This window comes from Eurosta solidaginis, chromosome 1 (assembly GCF_040869045.1).
Source record: "Eurosta solidaginis isolate ZX-2024a chromosome 1, ASM4086904v1, whole genome shotgun sequence".
In the NCBI taxonomy this organism is placed as follows: Eukaryota; Metazoa; Arthropoda; class Insecta; order Diptera; family Tephritidae; genus Eurosta; species Eurosta solidaginis.
In genome coordinates, this window is record NC_090319.1 from 107,002,830 (window position 1) to 107,020,437 (window position 17,608).

The window sequence follows — 17,608 nt, forward strand, 5'->3', positions numbered from 1 at the left end:
TAAATCAATTTTGGCAAAACAAATGCCTTCTTACGCTAAAAAGAAATTACTTGATTTATGTTTGAAATATTCTGATATTTTTGCATTAAAAACCGACTTAATGACGCTTAATAATTTCTACGAACAAAAACTTAGATTAACTGACAAAATCCCTGTCTATATTAAAAATTACCGTTTGCCATACACACAACGCGAAGAAATAAATAAACAAGTCGAAAACCTATTACAGAATGATTTAATCGAACCTAGTTTTTCAAATTATAACAGTCCTTTAATTTTGGTACCGAAAAAGGATCCAACAGGCAAAAAGTCGTATCGTATGTGCGTAGATTTCAGAGCAGTCAATAAAAAGCTTATAGCCGACAAATTTCCACTAGCACGCGTTGATGACATACTCGACAATCTCGGCAGAGCCAAATACTTTTCTACTTTAGATCTTTTTTTCTCGTTTTCACCAAATACCCCTTCACCCTAAATCTAGAGACGTAACTTCTTTCAGTACAGATCGAGGAGCTTTTCGTTGGAAAGTTTTACCTTTCGGGTTAAATATAGCACCAAACTCTTTTTCTCGTATGATGTCAATAGCATTTTCAGGCATTTCGCCAAATCAGGCTTTTATGTATATTGACGACGTTATCGTCATTGGTTGTAGTGAGACACACCACCTTAAAAATTTAGAAAAAGTTTTCGAAACCTGTAGAAAGTTTAATTTAAAGCTAAATCCAAACAAGTGCAATTTCCTTCGTTCCGAAGTAACTTTTCTAGGCCATAAATGTACGTCAAAAGGTTTGCTGCCAGACGATTCAAAACTAGACGCTATCAAAAGGCATTGTACAGGTTTACAAGTATGATAGTATGAGAGGGAAACAATTTCTTTCCCTTTCTAACACACGGCAGTTTGACACTTCGGTCAGTGTCAAACTAGCGTGGAACCCAGTGGAACCTGCGTGGAACATGAGTTTTGACACTGAACGAAGTGTCAAAATTACCGGGGTTGCTTCGTCGAAAGCGACACAGGGAAGCAAGAAAGGGATCGGAATATCAGATATGGGTTGCTGTGATGGTAAATTTTTTTGAACGAATTTAGTAGGAAATTTTAAGTGCACCCATATGGGTCCTTCAGAAAATTATAAAAAAGTCTTCAATTGGGGTATCTGAGGACGCGTAGTTATTTCAGAATTAAGAATACAAACACGTGAGTTAAGTTTTTCTACCCGTTCAAAAGTTCTCCGCGAAAAACAGTTTGAAACCGAGGTCGACTGCAATAACCCGTCCAAAAAAGCGGAAAGAAAAATCAATAGACGCGTTTTGTCCTGTTGTCAATAGTCCGAAGAGAAAAAGTATTCGAATTATTGGAAGCGAGGCCAAAACGCGTCTATTAATAACTCCCCCGACGGTTTTGGTCGTGTTTTAGCAATCGTCCCCGGTAATAAAGTATCACAATTTGTTAATTAAAATTGTCCAAAATATATGGTTATTAAAGAGAGATGTAATTAAGTGCTCGTTTGAAAGTAAATAAGTATATTTCTTTGTAATATAAGAAAAAAAATTTTAAGCAGTTTTCGATAGCAGCTACTAAACTTTTTTTTGTCCTAAGAAGTACAACAGTGCCAAATAGCATCCACAAAAAAAACGAACAAGAACAAGCATTTTATCAGGTGAACGTGGCTGTGTATGTGCGTGCTGCTACATATCCTACTTGTAGACCTGTACAATGGTCAAAAGGTATACTAAGCCAAAAGGCAAAGATGCGGTTAGGCGATTTGTCGCATTTGCAAATTATTACAGGCGATTTATACCGAACTTTGCGTCACTGGCAGCGCCTTTAAATCGTTTAAATCGGAAAAAAGTTGAATTTGTTTGGGACGAAGCGTGCGAAAACGCTTTCGAAAAACTAAAACTAGCATTAATGTCTCCTCAACTACTACAATACCCTGACTTTACAAAAGAATTTATAATTACAGTAGATGCTTCTAAGAGTGGGTGTGGTGCTATATTAAGCCAAAAGCATGGCGATAACGATTTACCAATTTGTTTCGCGTCAAAATCTTTTAATAAAGCAGAACAGAAAAAAGCAATTATCGAATTAGAACTCCTAGCAATACATTTCGCTATAAAGCATTTTCGTCTATATGTTTACGGTACAAATTTCACAGTAAAATCCGATCATAGACCACTAGTTTATCTTTTTAACATGAAAGACCCTTCGTCTAAACTTTCTAGAATTCGATTAGAACTATCAGAATATATATTTACGATTGAATATATAAAAGGAAAATCTAACGTTGTGGCTGATGCTCTTTCACGCATTAGTATAGACGAAATAAAAGAATCTACAAAGCATGTTTTAGCAGTCCAAACGCGATCACAAACCAAACAAAAGGAATTACAAAATAAAGGCGATAATTTTACTGATACTTTTTGCGAAACGCCTAAAGTACAAGTTTATGATAAATTTTCATATAATTTTTCAAAAAAGATACCGCGAATAAAGTCGACTATACAATTTAATAAAAATAATGAGATCTCCAATATACGAATTTATGCGCATTTAAAATATAAAAAACTAAATTTACTTAATTTTGTGAATGCTAACGAAAAAACAAATTTAGATGAGTTATTTTCGAGGCTTGAAAAAGCAGCCGGCAGTCACAATATTAAGCAGTTAGAATGGCCAAAAAATTATATATTTTTCAAAGAATTTTCAATTACAAATTTTAAAATCAGCGGTAATAAAATTTTAAAATCATTACAAATAATATTAACAGACCCTGTAGAAACTGTAACAGAAACAGAGCAAAAACAAAAACTTATGACAATTTATCATGAGGACCCTTTGTTAGGCGGTCATTGCGGTATAAAACGATTATATTCCAAATTAAGAACAAAATACTATTGGAAAATTATGATAAGAGACATTGCGAAATTTGTTAAAAATTGCAATAAATGCCTTTTAAATAAAGCAAAACCAAAAACAAAGGAAAATCTTGTTTTGACTCCAACCCCCTGCAAACCCTTTGACATAGTAATTGTCGATACAATAGGTCCACTTCCGGAATCCAAATATGGTAACAAGTTCGCTGTTACTATGATTTGTGACTTTTCTAAATACCTGGTAACAGTAGCTGTACCAGATAAATCAGCAAAAACTATTGCTTGCGCTATCTTTGAAACCTTTATATTAACATATGGTACAATGAAAGCTATTAGATCCGATTTAGGAACGGAATATAAAAACGAATTATTCTCTGAATTGACAAACCTTTTAAAGATTGAGCATGATTTCTCAACAGCCTACCATCACGAAACTGTTGGTACTGTTGAGAGAAATCATAGAGTCTTTAACGAATACTTGCGTATTCAGATTAGGATACATATTTAAAATACGTTACATTTTTACACAATACTACCAAAGAGTATATATATAAATATATACTCTTTGATACTACAAGTAGTTCGGTTTTTGATAATAAATTTGCTCCGTTTGAATTAATATTTGGCAGAAAAACTACAATGCCACATGAATTGCAAAAAGAGCAAATTGACCCGATCTATAACGTAGAAAATTACGCAAAAGAGCTTAAGTTTAGAATGCAAACATCGCATAAAATGGCAAAAAATTTTATTAATAAGCATAAGATTAGAAATAAAGACTTATACGATAAAACAGCTAAGCCTTTAGAAATTAAAATTAATGATAAAGTATTAGTAGAAACAGAACCTAGGAATAAACATAAAAATATATATCAAGGTCCCTACATAGTAAAGAATATTGATGGGCCAAATGTAACAATTTGTGAGATAAGTAAAGAAAACGAAAAAATTGTACACAAAAATCGAGTACAAAAAATTAATTAATTTAATAGCCTATTACTAATCATCTTTAGATATAAAAATAATTTAAAAATCCGCCAATGAAGGCAAAAAATGTAACAAATAAATATACATTTAATTAGGTAGATTTTACAATAAGAAGGAAAAAAAAACACCGGTTTACTTCAAACATTAAAACAAATATTTCAAACTAACTTTTATATATTTCAATTTATTAAAAATTTTCTTTACATTTTTAATCATCTTTTTAGAAGTTGCACTGTGATGAACGAATGAGTCCCGGGTTAGAACACCCCAATGCTAGCAAACTCCTTCGTTCATAACATTACAACAACATATTAAAGCCTAAAAAAGAATGTGGCAAGATTAATTACTAATCTCACCAAATTCTTCTTTTCTAAAGGGGGATGATGTAGTGCCATAGTAAATTGCATTAAAATAAATTTTAGCTGGCAACTCCCTCTCTAGAAAAGTGCAAGATGCAACCATACATCAGATGCACTTGGCGTCACTAAAATTGTTGGAGTCGAGCAACTCGGAGAGTTTCTGATTGGTTGAAACTGCTGTTGCTCGACGCCATGATTAATTTCGTTGCTAAGCAACGTAAAGAAAAACTGCCTAGCTAGAGAGTTGCGTTAGCGGCAGTTTTGAGTGAAGTGAATCGGCCGCCGCGTAAGTCGAAGAAATAAAAGGAATTAAAATAACTTAGTGTTAAAGTTAAAATTAAATTAAAAGCTAAGTGACACTAAAGAACTAACAGTTAGTAAAATAAAAACAATTATATTTAAAATTAACCTACCAATTTATTTATTAAAAGAGGAGAACAAAAGACAATAAATTAAAACAAACGTAAGTACGTGCTTGTAGCAGTGTGCGTGTGGGCGTGCAGAACATTTCTACAGATCCGTAAAATGGATCTTTTACACCAACCCGATTACACCGGGTACCCCAATGCTTACCCAAGGACGTCCAGTCCCAGGGCCACAACAGCAGTTGCGTCTTAGCCTTTCAAAACCCAGGCGTAGTCACCCATCTCTTACTCCTAGAGTGACGACGTCTCCCCCGTTCCACTTCAGAATTCTGCAGTTAAACTGTAATGGATTAACTGGGAAGATCACGGAGATAGTCGATTTCGTGAAGCGGCACAACATCGGCATCGCCGCGATTCAAGAGACTAAACTCACAGCAAGATCTGCTCTGCAGACCTGTTCTGGATATAATGTCCACAGAAAAGATCGTGAGAGCGGAAATGGAGGCGGACTCGCGTTTATCTTACACCACTCAGTGCAATATCATTTATTTGATCCCGACATCGGCCGCAGGGACAATGTCTTAGAACGTCAAGGCTTATCTGTCCGGTCAGGCGATGATGATGAAATCATCAACATCTACATCCCTGCTGCCACCTGTTGCCCCAGTGGATACCACCCTAACATCAGCGCCTTACTCACTGGCAATAATCGCATTATTTTAGGCGACTTCAATGCCCATCACGATCTATGGCATTCAAACTTGCAGTCAGACAGTAGGGGTGAGATGTTGGCGCATCAAGTAGAAGAAACGACGTTCTGCACAATAAACGGAGATGCCCCCACACGTATGGTAGGAAGCTGTCACAGCTCGCCGGATATATCTATCGTGAGTGCAGGGCTCGTAAACTGCGTCAACTGGCAGCCGATGGTAACATTGGCATCCGACCACCTGCCTATACTTATTTCGCTCGAGCGCTCCGCCGACTTCATTGTCACAGAAAAACGCACTTTCATAAACTTTAAAAACGGAAAGTGGGACGAATACAAATCCTTTACAGAAAACCGCTTTGCTGCCCTCCCAATCCCGACTGATGCTCGCCAAAGGGAGCGTGCTTTCCGCTACGTCATTGAATCCGCCTCGACTCGCTTCATTCCCGACGGTAGAATTCCCGAAATTCGACCTCACTTTCCGGCGGAGGCCGCAAATTTAGCGAGAGAACGTGACCTTATAAGACAGCTCGATCCCGGCGACCCCCAAATAAGGGATATAAACCAACGCATAAGATTGCTTGTGGATGAACGCAAGCGGGCGAAATGGGACGAGTACCTCAGCGGTTGTAACCTCTCTGCCGGTGTAGGTAAACTTTGGTCCACCGTAAAGTCCCTATCGAATCCGTCTAAGCACAATGACAAAATTTCGATCGCTTTTGGCGATAAAGTGCTGTCGGACGCGAAAAAATGCGCGAGCGCTTTCTGCCGACAATATATAATGCATTCTACGGTCGACAAAGATAGACGGAGGGCCAACAGACACGGACATAAGCATAAATTCAGCGCGTCTCCGATGCTAAACAATCCAAAGCAGTGGGCCCAGACGGCATAGCTATGCCGATGCTTAAAAGCCTAGGGAAAGAGGGTTTCGAATATTTAGCGCATGTCTTCAACTTGTCTCTTTCCACCTTTGTCATTCCCGAAAAATGGAAAATGGCCAAGGTGGTCCCGCTACTAAAGCCTGGGAAACCAGCTAACATAGGAGAGTTGTTGTTGTTGTTGTAGCGATAAGGTTGCTCCCCGAAGGCTTTGGGGAGTATTATCGATGTGATGGTCCTTTGACGGATACAGATCCGGTACGCTCCGGAACACAGCACCACTATGGTGCTAGCCCGACCATCTCGGGAACGATTTATGTGGCCATATTAAACCTTCAGGTCATTCCCTCTCTCCCCACCACCAAGTTCCATGAGGAGCTTGGGGTCGCCAGAGCCTCCTCTGTTAGTGAAACAGGATTCGCCGCGGATAGGTGAGGTTGACAATTGGGTTTGGAGAAGCTATATATTGCGCTGACACGATCCTTTTAAAAATCTTTTATATAAAAGTGGCCGTGGTCCTCTTCGATGCATTCCTTATAGTAAAGCAACTTCTCTGCCGAATTTTGTTATGATAGGTTTAACGGGTTTTGATTTGTGATTATTAATATTTGTAAAATTGATTTTAACACAAGTGGGATGTGCCACGCCCATTTTTAAAACTCTTATCAAGAGTCCCAATATCAGGCTACACGTAAAATTTCAACATTCTAGGTGTATTATTGACTAAATAATCAGTTTTGTAATGTGTTTGCCAAAATGTTATATGTATAGGCGTGGTTATCATCAATTTTCGCTCATTATAAATAGCGATGGAAGATGAGTGCCAAGGAACCCAGCGGGTCAGGGGGTTAGAATATACCCGCGGTAGGTATGCCTGTCGTAAGAGGCGACTAAAATACCGGATTGGCCTGAAGGTTTAATGTGGCCATATAAATCGTTCCCGAGATGGCCGGGCCAGCACCTTAATGATGCTGTGTTACCGGAGCGTACCGGATCTGTAAACGGCAAAGGACCATCACATCGATCACTCCCTAAACCTTCGGGGAGCAACCGTATCGCTACAACAACAACAACAACATGAGTGCCAAGGAACCCATATACCAAATTTCAATAAGATATGTATCTCAATATTTACTCAGATTATCGTGTGCACTGTTTGATGGTGAATGAGACAAAACGAAGTACCTTCTGTCATCGAGCAGAGTCAGCGCATACGCGCCTTGGCAACCACGCTACTGTTGGCAGCCATAATTTCGACTTAGTAAAAGACTTCGTTTATTTGGGAACCAGCAACACTAGCAACAACATCAGCACTGAAATCCAGCGAAGAATCAATCTTGCCAATAGATGCTACTTTGGTCTAGGTAGGCAATTGAAAAGTAAAGACCTCTCTCGGCGAACGAAAATCATACTCTACAAGTCACTTATCGTACCCGTCCTGCTATATGGGGCATAAGCATGGACCATGACAACAGCAGATGAAGCGGCTTGTGAGTGTTCGAGAGAAAAGTTCTTCGAAAGATTTATGAACCTCTACGCGTTGGCGAGTTCCGAAGAAGATTTAATGATGAGCTTTACGAGCTATACGCAGACATCAAGATAGTCCAGAGAATTAAAACGCAGCGGCTGCGCTGGCTAGGCCATGTTATGCAAATGAAAGATGATGCTCCGGCCAAGAAAGTATTTCTATCGGAACACGCCTATGGAAGCAGAGGTAGAGGGCGGCCCCCACTCCGTTGCAAGGACCAGGTGGAAAACGATTTAAACTCCCTTGGTGTGACCAATTGGCGCCGGATGGCGGAGCGAAGGAGCGACGAGCATCGTGTGCACAGACGGACGGACGGACATGGCTTAATCAATTCCTCTTTTCATCCTGAGCATTTGATATAGGGAAGTCTATATTTATCTCGATTGGTTTATGTCGTTACGATCAACCGTTATGTTACCAAAATTAATATACTCTGTGTGCAAAGCACGCTGAGTATAAAAATATTAGGTTGTAAACTAAATAGACGTAAAAAGTTCAACTTGGATCATATAAAATCGTTCCCGAGATTTTCAGGTACTAAATTACGGAACATATTGTAGCAATATCCGGCAAAGGATCATCATCGCCAATAATCTCCAAGGCCTCCGGGGTATGATTTTATCGCTACAAAAACAAAAAAAAAAAATGTTGCATTATAGTTGTTTACTCCCTACTTCGGATCACTCCGTACGTGTTGGCTGAGAATTTATTAAAAATGCCTTTATATTTTTAATAAAGTTTATTAAAGATACCGCTTTTTTATATGTATATTCAAACTGACAGTAAAAGAATTCGCCAGGGTCGATCAGAGAAAAATCCCCGGTAAGTTTCTGACACAAAATATTATTATTATAGATGAGTCTACTCAATTGCGTCATCATCAGCCAAGCCATCGTTTTCGACAGTTTCCATGTCCTCAATTCCCTCGCCGTCTTTCTTATCGGCTGGCTTCTCATAAACCACATGTAAAGGTGATACCACCACTCCGTTCCACACAGACATTTCACGTACAATACTTGTGTTCCCTTCTAATCCAAGTATATGTTTGTATCCACCGTGAGCAAGGACCCGTAAAAGAGTTTGAGCAGTTAGACAACAAACATCTTGTTGCTCTAAAGTCATTACAGTATGCACACGAATGTGACCAGGTTCACAGGGGTCGGTTATACCAGCCGAGCCCGGCAAAAACAATCCAGCTGATAGTAGCTGAAAGACCCGTCTGAAAGCCAAATTTATAGGCAATGCTTGGCGAGATGGATTATTCATAATAGCCAAGTGTGCTAACAAGTCTAGCATCCATGGAGAAAGTGGATTAAATGCTTCAAATCTTCTTGTGAGATCTTTAAGTATGCGTATTAAAACCTTAATTGAAGAATGATGTGCATTTTCTTCAAACCACCTTGTATGGCGAATAGCAGCTAGATGAGATTGCATAAGTTTTTGATCCAGGTGAATATCGGCCTCCAACTTTCGTATATTCTGTGGAAGTGTTGCTAGTAAAATGCGCACTTTAGCTTGCCAATTTGATATATCAAAGCCACGATCATGTATGGCAGTATTTATTTGATCAGCTTTTGTTAATACTTCAGTCTTCATTGCGTTTTTAAGATCCGCTCCAACTTTTTTGGCTAAAGCTTCACAGGCTTCCTTGGTTGGCAACGTTTTAAGTATAACTACAATGTCAGCCACATTAGTTCCAGTTATCATGGTGCCTTTTTTGAACGATCCCACTTGTCGTACTTCTTCCAGTTGCTGAAAAATTTGATTGGGTCTTAACATTAAATATTTTAAATTTGTATCCAGAAGCACTTACACAAGTACTGAAGTCTCCAGGAGCTACCACTAAATTATCAAGTACAGATTGGACTTTGGTAACTAAATTCCCGATGGCAGTTTGTTCAGCAGGCGTAGGACTTAAGTCTTGGTTACGCTTCAAAAGTGCTGCTGTTAAAGCTGCATCGTCCACTGTTGGTGCCACCTTTGGAAAGAGCACTTCCGCAACTAATGTTAAATCAAAAGGATGTCTCGGAATGAAAGTCTTCTTGAAGGGTGGACGATGTAGTCCACCTCGCATTGGTCTTCCACCACGAATTGATCCACGAGCCATTTTTCTATTCGAAGTTTTAATGATGAACAGATATTAATATTTATAGGTTACAAAATTATCTACTCTTGGTTGAGAAAACGCCGCCTCCAAAGTGGATGTGAAGAAACTATCGGAATAGCAGCACTCTTTAATATTTAAGGCCCATACACGTCCGAATTTTGGGTTGTTTTGGCACAGGCTTTGCTTGGAACTAGCGCATATCGCAATAAGTTTTGTTTTTTGTTTTGATGGAAAATGCCCAGTAATAGCACAAATCTATTTCGAGATTTAGGCATTTGAAAGGATTTAACATTAAACCTTGCAAGTTTTATCCATGGTACAATTATTAAAGGTTACCCATGTAGCCCACAAATCACACACACAAGATTGCGCATTGCGCATGTAAACAAAAGATCAGCTGTTTTTTATAAGCAATTTTTACGTCATTTTCCTTTAGCTCTTGTTTTTTTCTCTCTTTCTTTCATTCGCTCAAGCAGTCAAGTTTGACGTACACGCGCAGAACGAAGCAATTTGAACTCGTGAATGCGCAATCTTTTGTGTGTGATTTGTGCATGTAGCCCAATACCCACCCTGTGCTTTTCACTTACGAAACTCCGAAGTCGCTCCTAAAAATGAAATATGTTAAGATTTTTCAAACTCCTTTCTGAAAAACGAACAGAACTTTAAGATAGTACTGAAAGTTTTATTTTCATGAAAAAATTCTTAATGGGGTACACATTTTAAGTTATGTAGTTTCTTTTAATAACATTCGCGAAAAATTTATTTAATAATTTTTCTGTAAATTTTTAGTAAATTACAATTAAAAACCCAATATTGTAACAATGCTGATCAATTGAACGTTGCATTCCTTTTGCAGATGCCACAAAAAAGTACAAATCTTGTTTGATTGGTTGTCGTGCTGCCCGTATGCTAAAGACCGGAGTCCAAGTAGCGCACGAGGTGCCATTTGGATGCGCTTTTTTTGAAACAAATTGCTGCTTTTTAGTATGGTTATTCGGTGATCTTTTGAAAACACTTGGTTTGGAAAATGAACCTCTTGATTTCTTTTACGGAATACCTAGTAAATTCCGGAAGTTCCGACTGGATATAACTGTCCATAGTTTGAAACCTAGTTGAGCATTTGCACAGGTAGTGCGTGACTGTTTCTTCGCTGTCCCCCTCGCCGAAGCTCCTGGCAATGCTGTTAAAAGGATCCCCGTTCTCTCAGCAAAAAGCCAAGAAGTCAGTGATTATGGCAATGATCCCAAAGATTTATTTTCCTGAATATGCATCTCGACCATTTTCCTGCATCCAGCAGTGCCTCTGTTTTCGCAAGCTCATCGGTCTAGTGTGCCTCTAACTACACCCTCAATGTTCCTCTGACCAGGAACCCATATAAGCGTTATGTTTGCAAAGTTAGCTGAGGCCTAAAGGAAGCTTTTTCTTTCGAATAAAAATATGTGTGAAAGCTTTTGAACCATTTTTCTTCGAACCAAGTTACAGAATAATAACCCAGGACTTCCGCTTCGAAGATACTAGCTGAGTTGGGAAGACAGACTGACAGCGGCACCTTAAGTTGCTCAGAGAAGACTGCAGCTCATACACCGCAGTCCATATAGACATCTCAGGATTTACTTTGGATACATTCTCTAACAAAACCCTTGACTCAAGTTTTATTAACCTTTTTTTCTTAAAAGGGGAGTTGCACGTACAATTTTCCAGTGGCAAATTTCCTAAATATGATTTAATGCTTCACTGTATGCCATTATTAGCTCTATTAATTACTTTCTAAGTAGTTCTGAATTAAAAATATAACTTGCCGCTATGCAAGTGGGCGTAAGCTTACTAGTTCACTGTTTTAAATTCAAAATTTATATTTTATTTTAAGATATGCCTATACACTATTGTGAAATATATTTTTTTTAGAACTTTGTGCCTTTTTGAAAAAGGGGATTTAGTTTTTCCTCTTTCTCCTCTCCCTCGTAAACACAACCACGAGTGCCGGATTGTCACATTAAAAAAAAAACGCAGAAGATTTAAGTTAAATCTTCATTAAATCTTCAGTCATTTGTTCAATCATTACAATATTGCAATTTTTATTTTATGTTAGGAGCAGTTTTTAAACCAAACGTAAGTAAAATAAAACAAGTAAGGAAGGCTAAGTTCGGGTGTAACCGAACATTACATACTCAGCTGAGAGCTTTGAGGACAAAATAAAGGAAAATCAACATTTAGCAAAATGAAGCTACGGTAACCCTGGAATGTGTTTGTATGACAAGGGTTTTAAATGGAAGGTATTAAAGAGTATTTTAAAAGGGAGTGTGCCATAGTTCTATAGATGGACGCCATTTCGGGATATCGTCAAAAAAGTGGACCAGGGGTGACTCTAGAATGTGTTGAACGATAAGGGTATGAGATGAAAGGTGTTAATGAGTATTTTAAAATGGAGTGGGCCTTAATTCTATGGGTGGACGCCTTTTCGAGATATCGCCATAAAGAAGGACTAGAGGTGACTCTAGAATGTGTTTGTACGATATGGGTATCAAATGAAAGGTGTTAATGAGTATTTTAAAAGGGAGTGGGGCTTAGTTCTATAGGTGGATGCCTTTTCGAGATATCGAAATAAAGGGTGACTAGAATATGTTTATACGATATGGGTATCAAGTTAAAGGTATTAATGAGGGTTTTAAAAGCAATTGGCCCTTAATTGTATATGTGAAAACGTTTTCGAGACATCGACCAAAATGTGGATCAGGGTGACCCAGAACACCATCTGTCGGGTACCGCTAATTTATTTATATATGTCTTACCACGAACATTATTCCTGCCAAGATTCCAAGGGCTTTTGATTTCGTCCTGCAGACCTTTTTCATTTTCTTCTACTTAATATGATAGGTGTCACACCCATTTTACAAAGTTGTATTTTGTGTCCATAAGCCAATCCAGTTACCATGTTTCATCTCTTTTTTCATATTTGGTACAGAATTATGACATTTTTTCATTTTTCGTAATTTTCGATATCGAAAAAGTGGGCGTGGTCATATTCGGATTTCGGCTATTTTTTATACCATGATAAAGTGAGTTCAGATAAGTACGTGAACTAAGTTTAGTAAAGATATATCGATTTTTGCTCAAGTTATCGTGTTAACGGCCGAGAGGAAGGACAGACGGTCGACTTTGTATAAAATCTGGGCGTGGCTTCAACCGATTTCGCCCATTTTCACAGAAAACAGTTATCGTCATAGAATCTAGAGGATTGGTAAATTTTTGTTCAACTTATGACCTTAAAAGTATTCTAGACGAATTAAATGAAAAATGGCGAGAGCAACTCCCATTTTGAAATTTTCTTTTATTTTTGTATTTTGTTGCACCATGTCATTACTAGAGTTGAATGTTGACATAATTTACTTATATACTGTAAAGATATTAAATTTTTTGTTAAAATTTGACTTAAAAAAAATTTTTTTTTTAAAAGTGGGCGTGTTCATCATCCGATTTTGCTAATTTTTATTTAGCACACATATAGTAATGGGAGTAACGCGCCTGCCAAATTGCATCATGATATCTTCAACGACTGCGAAATTACAGCTTGCAAAAATTTTAAATTACCTTCTTTTAAAAGTGGGCGGTGCCACGCCCATTGTCCAAAATTTTACAAATTTTTCATTTTGCGTCATAAAGTCAACGCACCTACCAAGTTTCATCGCCTTTTCCGTCTTTGGCAATGAATTATCGCACTTTTTCGGGTTTTCGAAATTTTCGATATCTAAAAAGTGGGCGTGTTATGGTCCGATTCCGTTCATTTTAAATAGCGATCTGAGATGAGCGCCCAGGAACCTACGTTCCAAATTTCATTAAGATACCTCAAAATTTACTCAAGTTATCGTGTTTACGGACGGACGGACGTACATGGCTAAATGAATTTCTTTTTTCGCCCAAATCATTTTGATATATAGAAGTCTATATCTATCTCGATTAGTTTATACCGTTACGGATTACCGTTATGCGAACAAAATTAATATACTCTGTGAGCTCTGCTTAGCTGAGTTTAAAAAAGTATCAAAATACAATATTCAGATATGATTTTACTATTTAGAACATGAAAATATATGTCTTTAATTCGAAAATGTAAAATTTTTTTCTGACTAACAAACTTCACAAAAATTGAAACTGTACACGTGGTCCCACTTTATAGTTTTTTCAATACGAAAAAATAAATCGTCGAAAAAAACTACAGTGGGGACAGTGCAGGTTGAAATATTATATTTAATAAAAATTAACACTTAAAGCGGGAGTCATTGGTGCCGTATGTCGTATCGCTGTAGTCGTACCCATAATGTAATCAGCTGTTTATCGGTATGACGTAAACCAAAAACCAATTGGTTGGCTACGATACGGTTACGACCTTAGCGGCACCAATAATCGATTGCATTGATTCGCATAAGGTTGGTCGAATCAGCTGTTATAAGGTTACCGATACGGTTACCGATATAGCACCAATGTCTGCAGCTTAAAGCTCTAGGTCATGGTACAATAATAATAATAATGCAACCCTGATATATATTTTTTTGTTGCCTATCGTCGATAAAATGTCAATCGTTCCCCCACTGCGGTGTCAAAATTACGTCAAAATGATGGAAGAAAAAAACAATTTCTTCCTCTTTCTAACATACTGCCGTTTGACACTTCGGTCAGTGTCAAACTAGCGTGGAACTCAGTTAAACCTGCGTGGAACATGAGTTTGACACTGAACGAAGTGTCAAAATTACCGGGATTGCTGTCATCGAAAGCGACGCAGGGAAATAAAAAAGGAGCGGAATATCAGATATGGGCTGCTGTGGTGGTACATTTTTTTGAACGAATTTAGTAGGAAATTTTAAGTGCACATATATGGGTCCTACAGAAAATTATACAACAGTCTTCAATTGGGTTTTCTGAGGACGCGTAGTCATTCCAGCATTAAGAATAGAAACACGGGTGCTAAGTTTTTCCACCCGTTCAAAAGTTCTCCGCGAAAAAACAGTTTGAAAACGAGGTCGACTGCAATAACCCGTCTAAAAATGTGTAAAGAGATATGAAAAGACGCGTTTTGTCCTCTTATCAATAATCCAAAGGCGAAAAAGTATTCGAATTATTGGAAGCGAGGCAAAACGCGTCTATTAATACCTCCCCCGACGGTTTTGGTCTTGTTTTTGCAATCGCCTCGTTTTTTTTTTTTTTTTTCTTTGTAATTTTAGAATTAAATTTTTACACATTTTTCGTTAGCGGCTACTATACTTTTTTTGTACCTATAACAACAGTGCCAAATAGCATCCACAAAAAAACGAACAATTGCGTTCTGCTACATGTACTACTTGTAAACCTTTACAATGGCCACAATCAGCTTCTTTAGCTGTTAGTACTTGCACGCCGGCTTTGAGTTCCTCTGCAGAAGTATCAGTGGTTTTTCTTGCCAAATGTCCCACATGATGACCTTCAGCATCCAATTGTGACAGTGCTAGTTGTTGCAGGAATTGAAGTATTTCGTAAGGCAATGTCTTCTCTGTAATGCCCATGTCATGTGTTGATTAAATTTTACTATGGGTGTAATGATGGGAATAAAAAGTAATTGGATTTGGTGTAGTGCGAATTTAGCGGCACCAGACGGAATTGAACTCTTTATTAAAAAGCTGTTTCTTTTGTACAAAATTTCTATAAGCTAAAATACCTACTTGCACTTATACTTACAAACTAAGTTTATTACATACATATACATTCAGTTCAGTTGTATTGCATACATATACTTTCAGTTCAGTTCCCTGGGAACTGCATTCTAAGTATAAATAAAATTAGCTGTGGAATTTGCAACGCAAGCACAAATGAATCATGTTAATAATTTGTATATAGGTAAGGGATTGTGGCGAGCAAGCTCTAAAGAGTAACATACTAAGGTTCAGGTTACCAGACGGTGCACGGCTTAGTTACCGTGGTATGTAGAAAATATATGTTTGTACAAATAAATGAATGTGTCAATGAATCTCAGGCCGTACCAAAGCGAACCAAAATATATGTATGTGCAAATGTATTAATATGTATGTAAGAGTCAATGCATTTTAAGACATTCCAAAACGGTTTGAGATATATGTTTGTACAAATGAATGAATGACTTAATGAGTGAATACTACACCATCCGCCTTTGAAAGAGTAGACATATATAATTTTGTGCACGTATTATCTATGGCTACTCAAGTTATACTATTAATTTTTGAAACCGTTTGTGCTTACTTTGTTTCTTGGTTTTTTGTTGTTTTTTTTTTTTTTGTGTCAGTATTTTATGACATTTAGCTTGATTTCCAAAGAATTGTTTACATTTGTTTTTCCCTTTTGTTTTGTTTTATTATTGTATTTTTCTTTTGCATACAATAAAAATGTTGTTTGTGTTTACAAAATTAAAGTGCTCTTATTCTATGAGTTTAAGTCTATTTTTACGTATTAAAATTTTCTTATTTTTATTATTTTGATTTATGTTTTCTATGTTTCTATTTTCTACATTGTGTTTATCGATATTTGCTACTCTAAATGGAATTATAGTAAAATTATTATTGTTATAAATTTTTTCTACCTTATAGGGACCTTTATATCTACTATCTAACTTATGACCTCTCTAAAATGCGAGGTTTTCCTAAATGAAACAGGTCAAACTTATATTTATATTTATTTTTTATTTATATTTATAAAGAAAATAATGAAGATTACTGATTTAGATTTCCTTACTTTCTACTCCACAGGACCCTATATATATGCTATCGACTAAATATAGGAGATTTAGTTTTCCATATTTTGACTATTTCTATTAAACAAAGCTTTTGCATTGTTATTAAAATTAAAGCGTATAAAATAAGATTATGGTTACAGTCATCTATAGCTGAAAATTGGCATTGTTCTAAAAGCGGGATTTCTGAGCGTATGATATACAGTAGATTGGGTAAATCCAGTTGCTGCAAGAAGTAATTATATAGTGATATGTGGTTAAACCAATGGGTACAGTGGATGCAAATATTTTTCGTATATTTTCTTATACCATTTTTCATATTTTCCAGTAATATTTTTATTTGATCTTATGTATCATGCGGTTTTCTGGGTGGCCTTCCCAGCTGGGGTCGTCATGATATTTATGAAGAATTTATTTTATTTTTGTCGACATTTGTCACATGCATAACTTCTGGGGTTAATGCAAATATTAGATCTTTGAGAACTTGGGCACCTATTTTATATTTTTCAAATTTGCCTACTCGAGTATTCCATTCATTAACAATCAATTTTTCCCTAAGGGCAACTGTGTTTTATTTTACAAGTCCTAGATTGCCGGCATTTTTCAGCCTGGTTAAGTATTATCCTAAAGCATATATGACACTACTTTATTTTTGCTTGGATTTCAAGCTAAAAAAACTGACGAAACTTTATCGGAACCTCAAAACACAAAAACAATTTCTATTATGAAAAAGCGAGACAACTATTCCCCCATAATTAGTGAGTTTGGCATGTTTTTTTTTATGTTTTACATTTTATTTTTACATTAACATTTTTAACAATAAAAACAATGCAAATAACGCGCGAAAATTATTTCGATCTCTAATGGTTCACTTTTTTTTAACAAGAAAGTTGATTTTAATTGTGTTTTTATGCACCAAATTTTCAAACTAAAAACAAAATTTCCATTTGTCAGAAAAAAATAAAGAAAAAACGGCCGAATTTCAAAAAAACCTTTCGAAAAACAAACTGGCTCGTTCGTTTTTAATGAACTAGGTTGTATTTTTCTTATATTTCGTTAGTTTTTTGA

The 17,608-nt window shown here is 36.8% G+C and overlaps 1 protein-coding gene across 1 annotated transcript; it reads right to left on the reverse strand.

The window, feature by feature from the left end:
- Positions 1–8,423: 8,423 nt before the first annotated feature.
- LOC137237269 (interleukin enhancer-binding factor 2 homolog) lies at positions 8,424–9,915 on the reverse strand. The gene is made up of 2 exons (XM_067760696.1): positions 9,517–9,915; positions 8,424–9,455 (listed from the first exon to the last, which is right to left on the reverse strand). Exons 1-2 carry the CDS (start codon positions 9,808–9,810, stop codon positions 8,565–8,567), a joined length of 1,185 nt encoding a protein of 394 aa, XP_067616797.1. The 5' UTR covers positions 9,811–9,915; the 3' UTR covers positions 8,424–8,564.
- Positions 9,916–17,608: the final 7,693 nt, after the last annotated feature.

Excerpts from the sequence above, each read along its gene's own strand:
- LOC137237269 (XM_067760696.1), bottom strand. The coding sequence starts at position 9,810 with ATGGCTCGTGGATCAATTCGTGGTGGAAGACCAATGCGAGGTGGACTA. Across the intron at positions 9,456-9,516 it reads CTGGAGACTTCAGTACTTGT|CAACTGGAAGAAGTACGACA; the intron begins GTAAGTGCTTCT and ends CAAATTTTTCAG.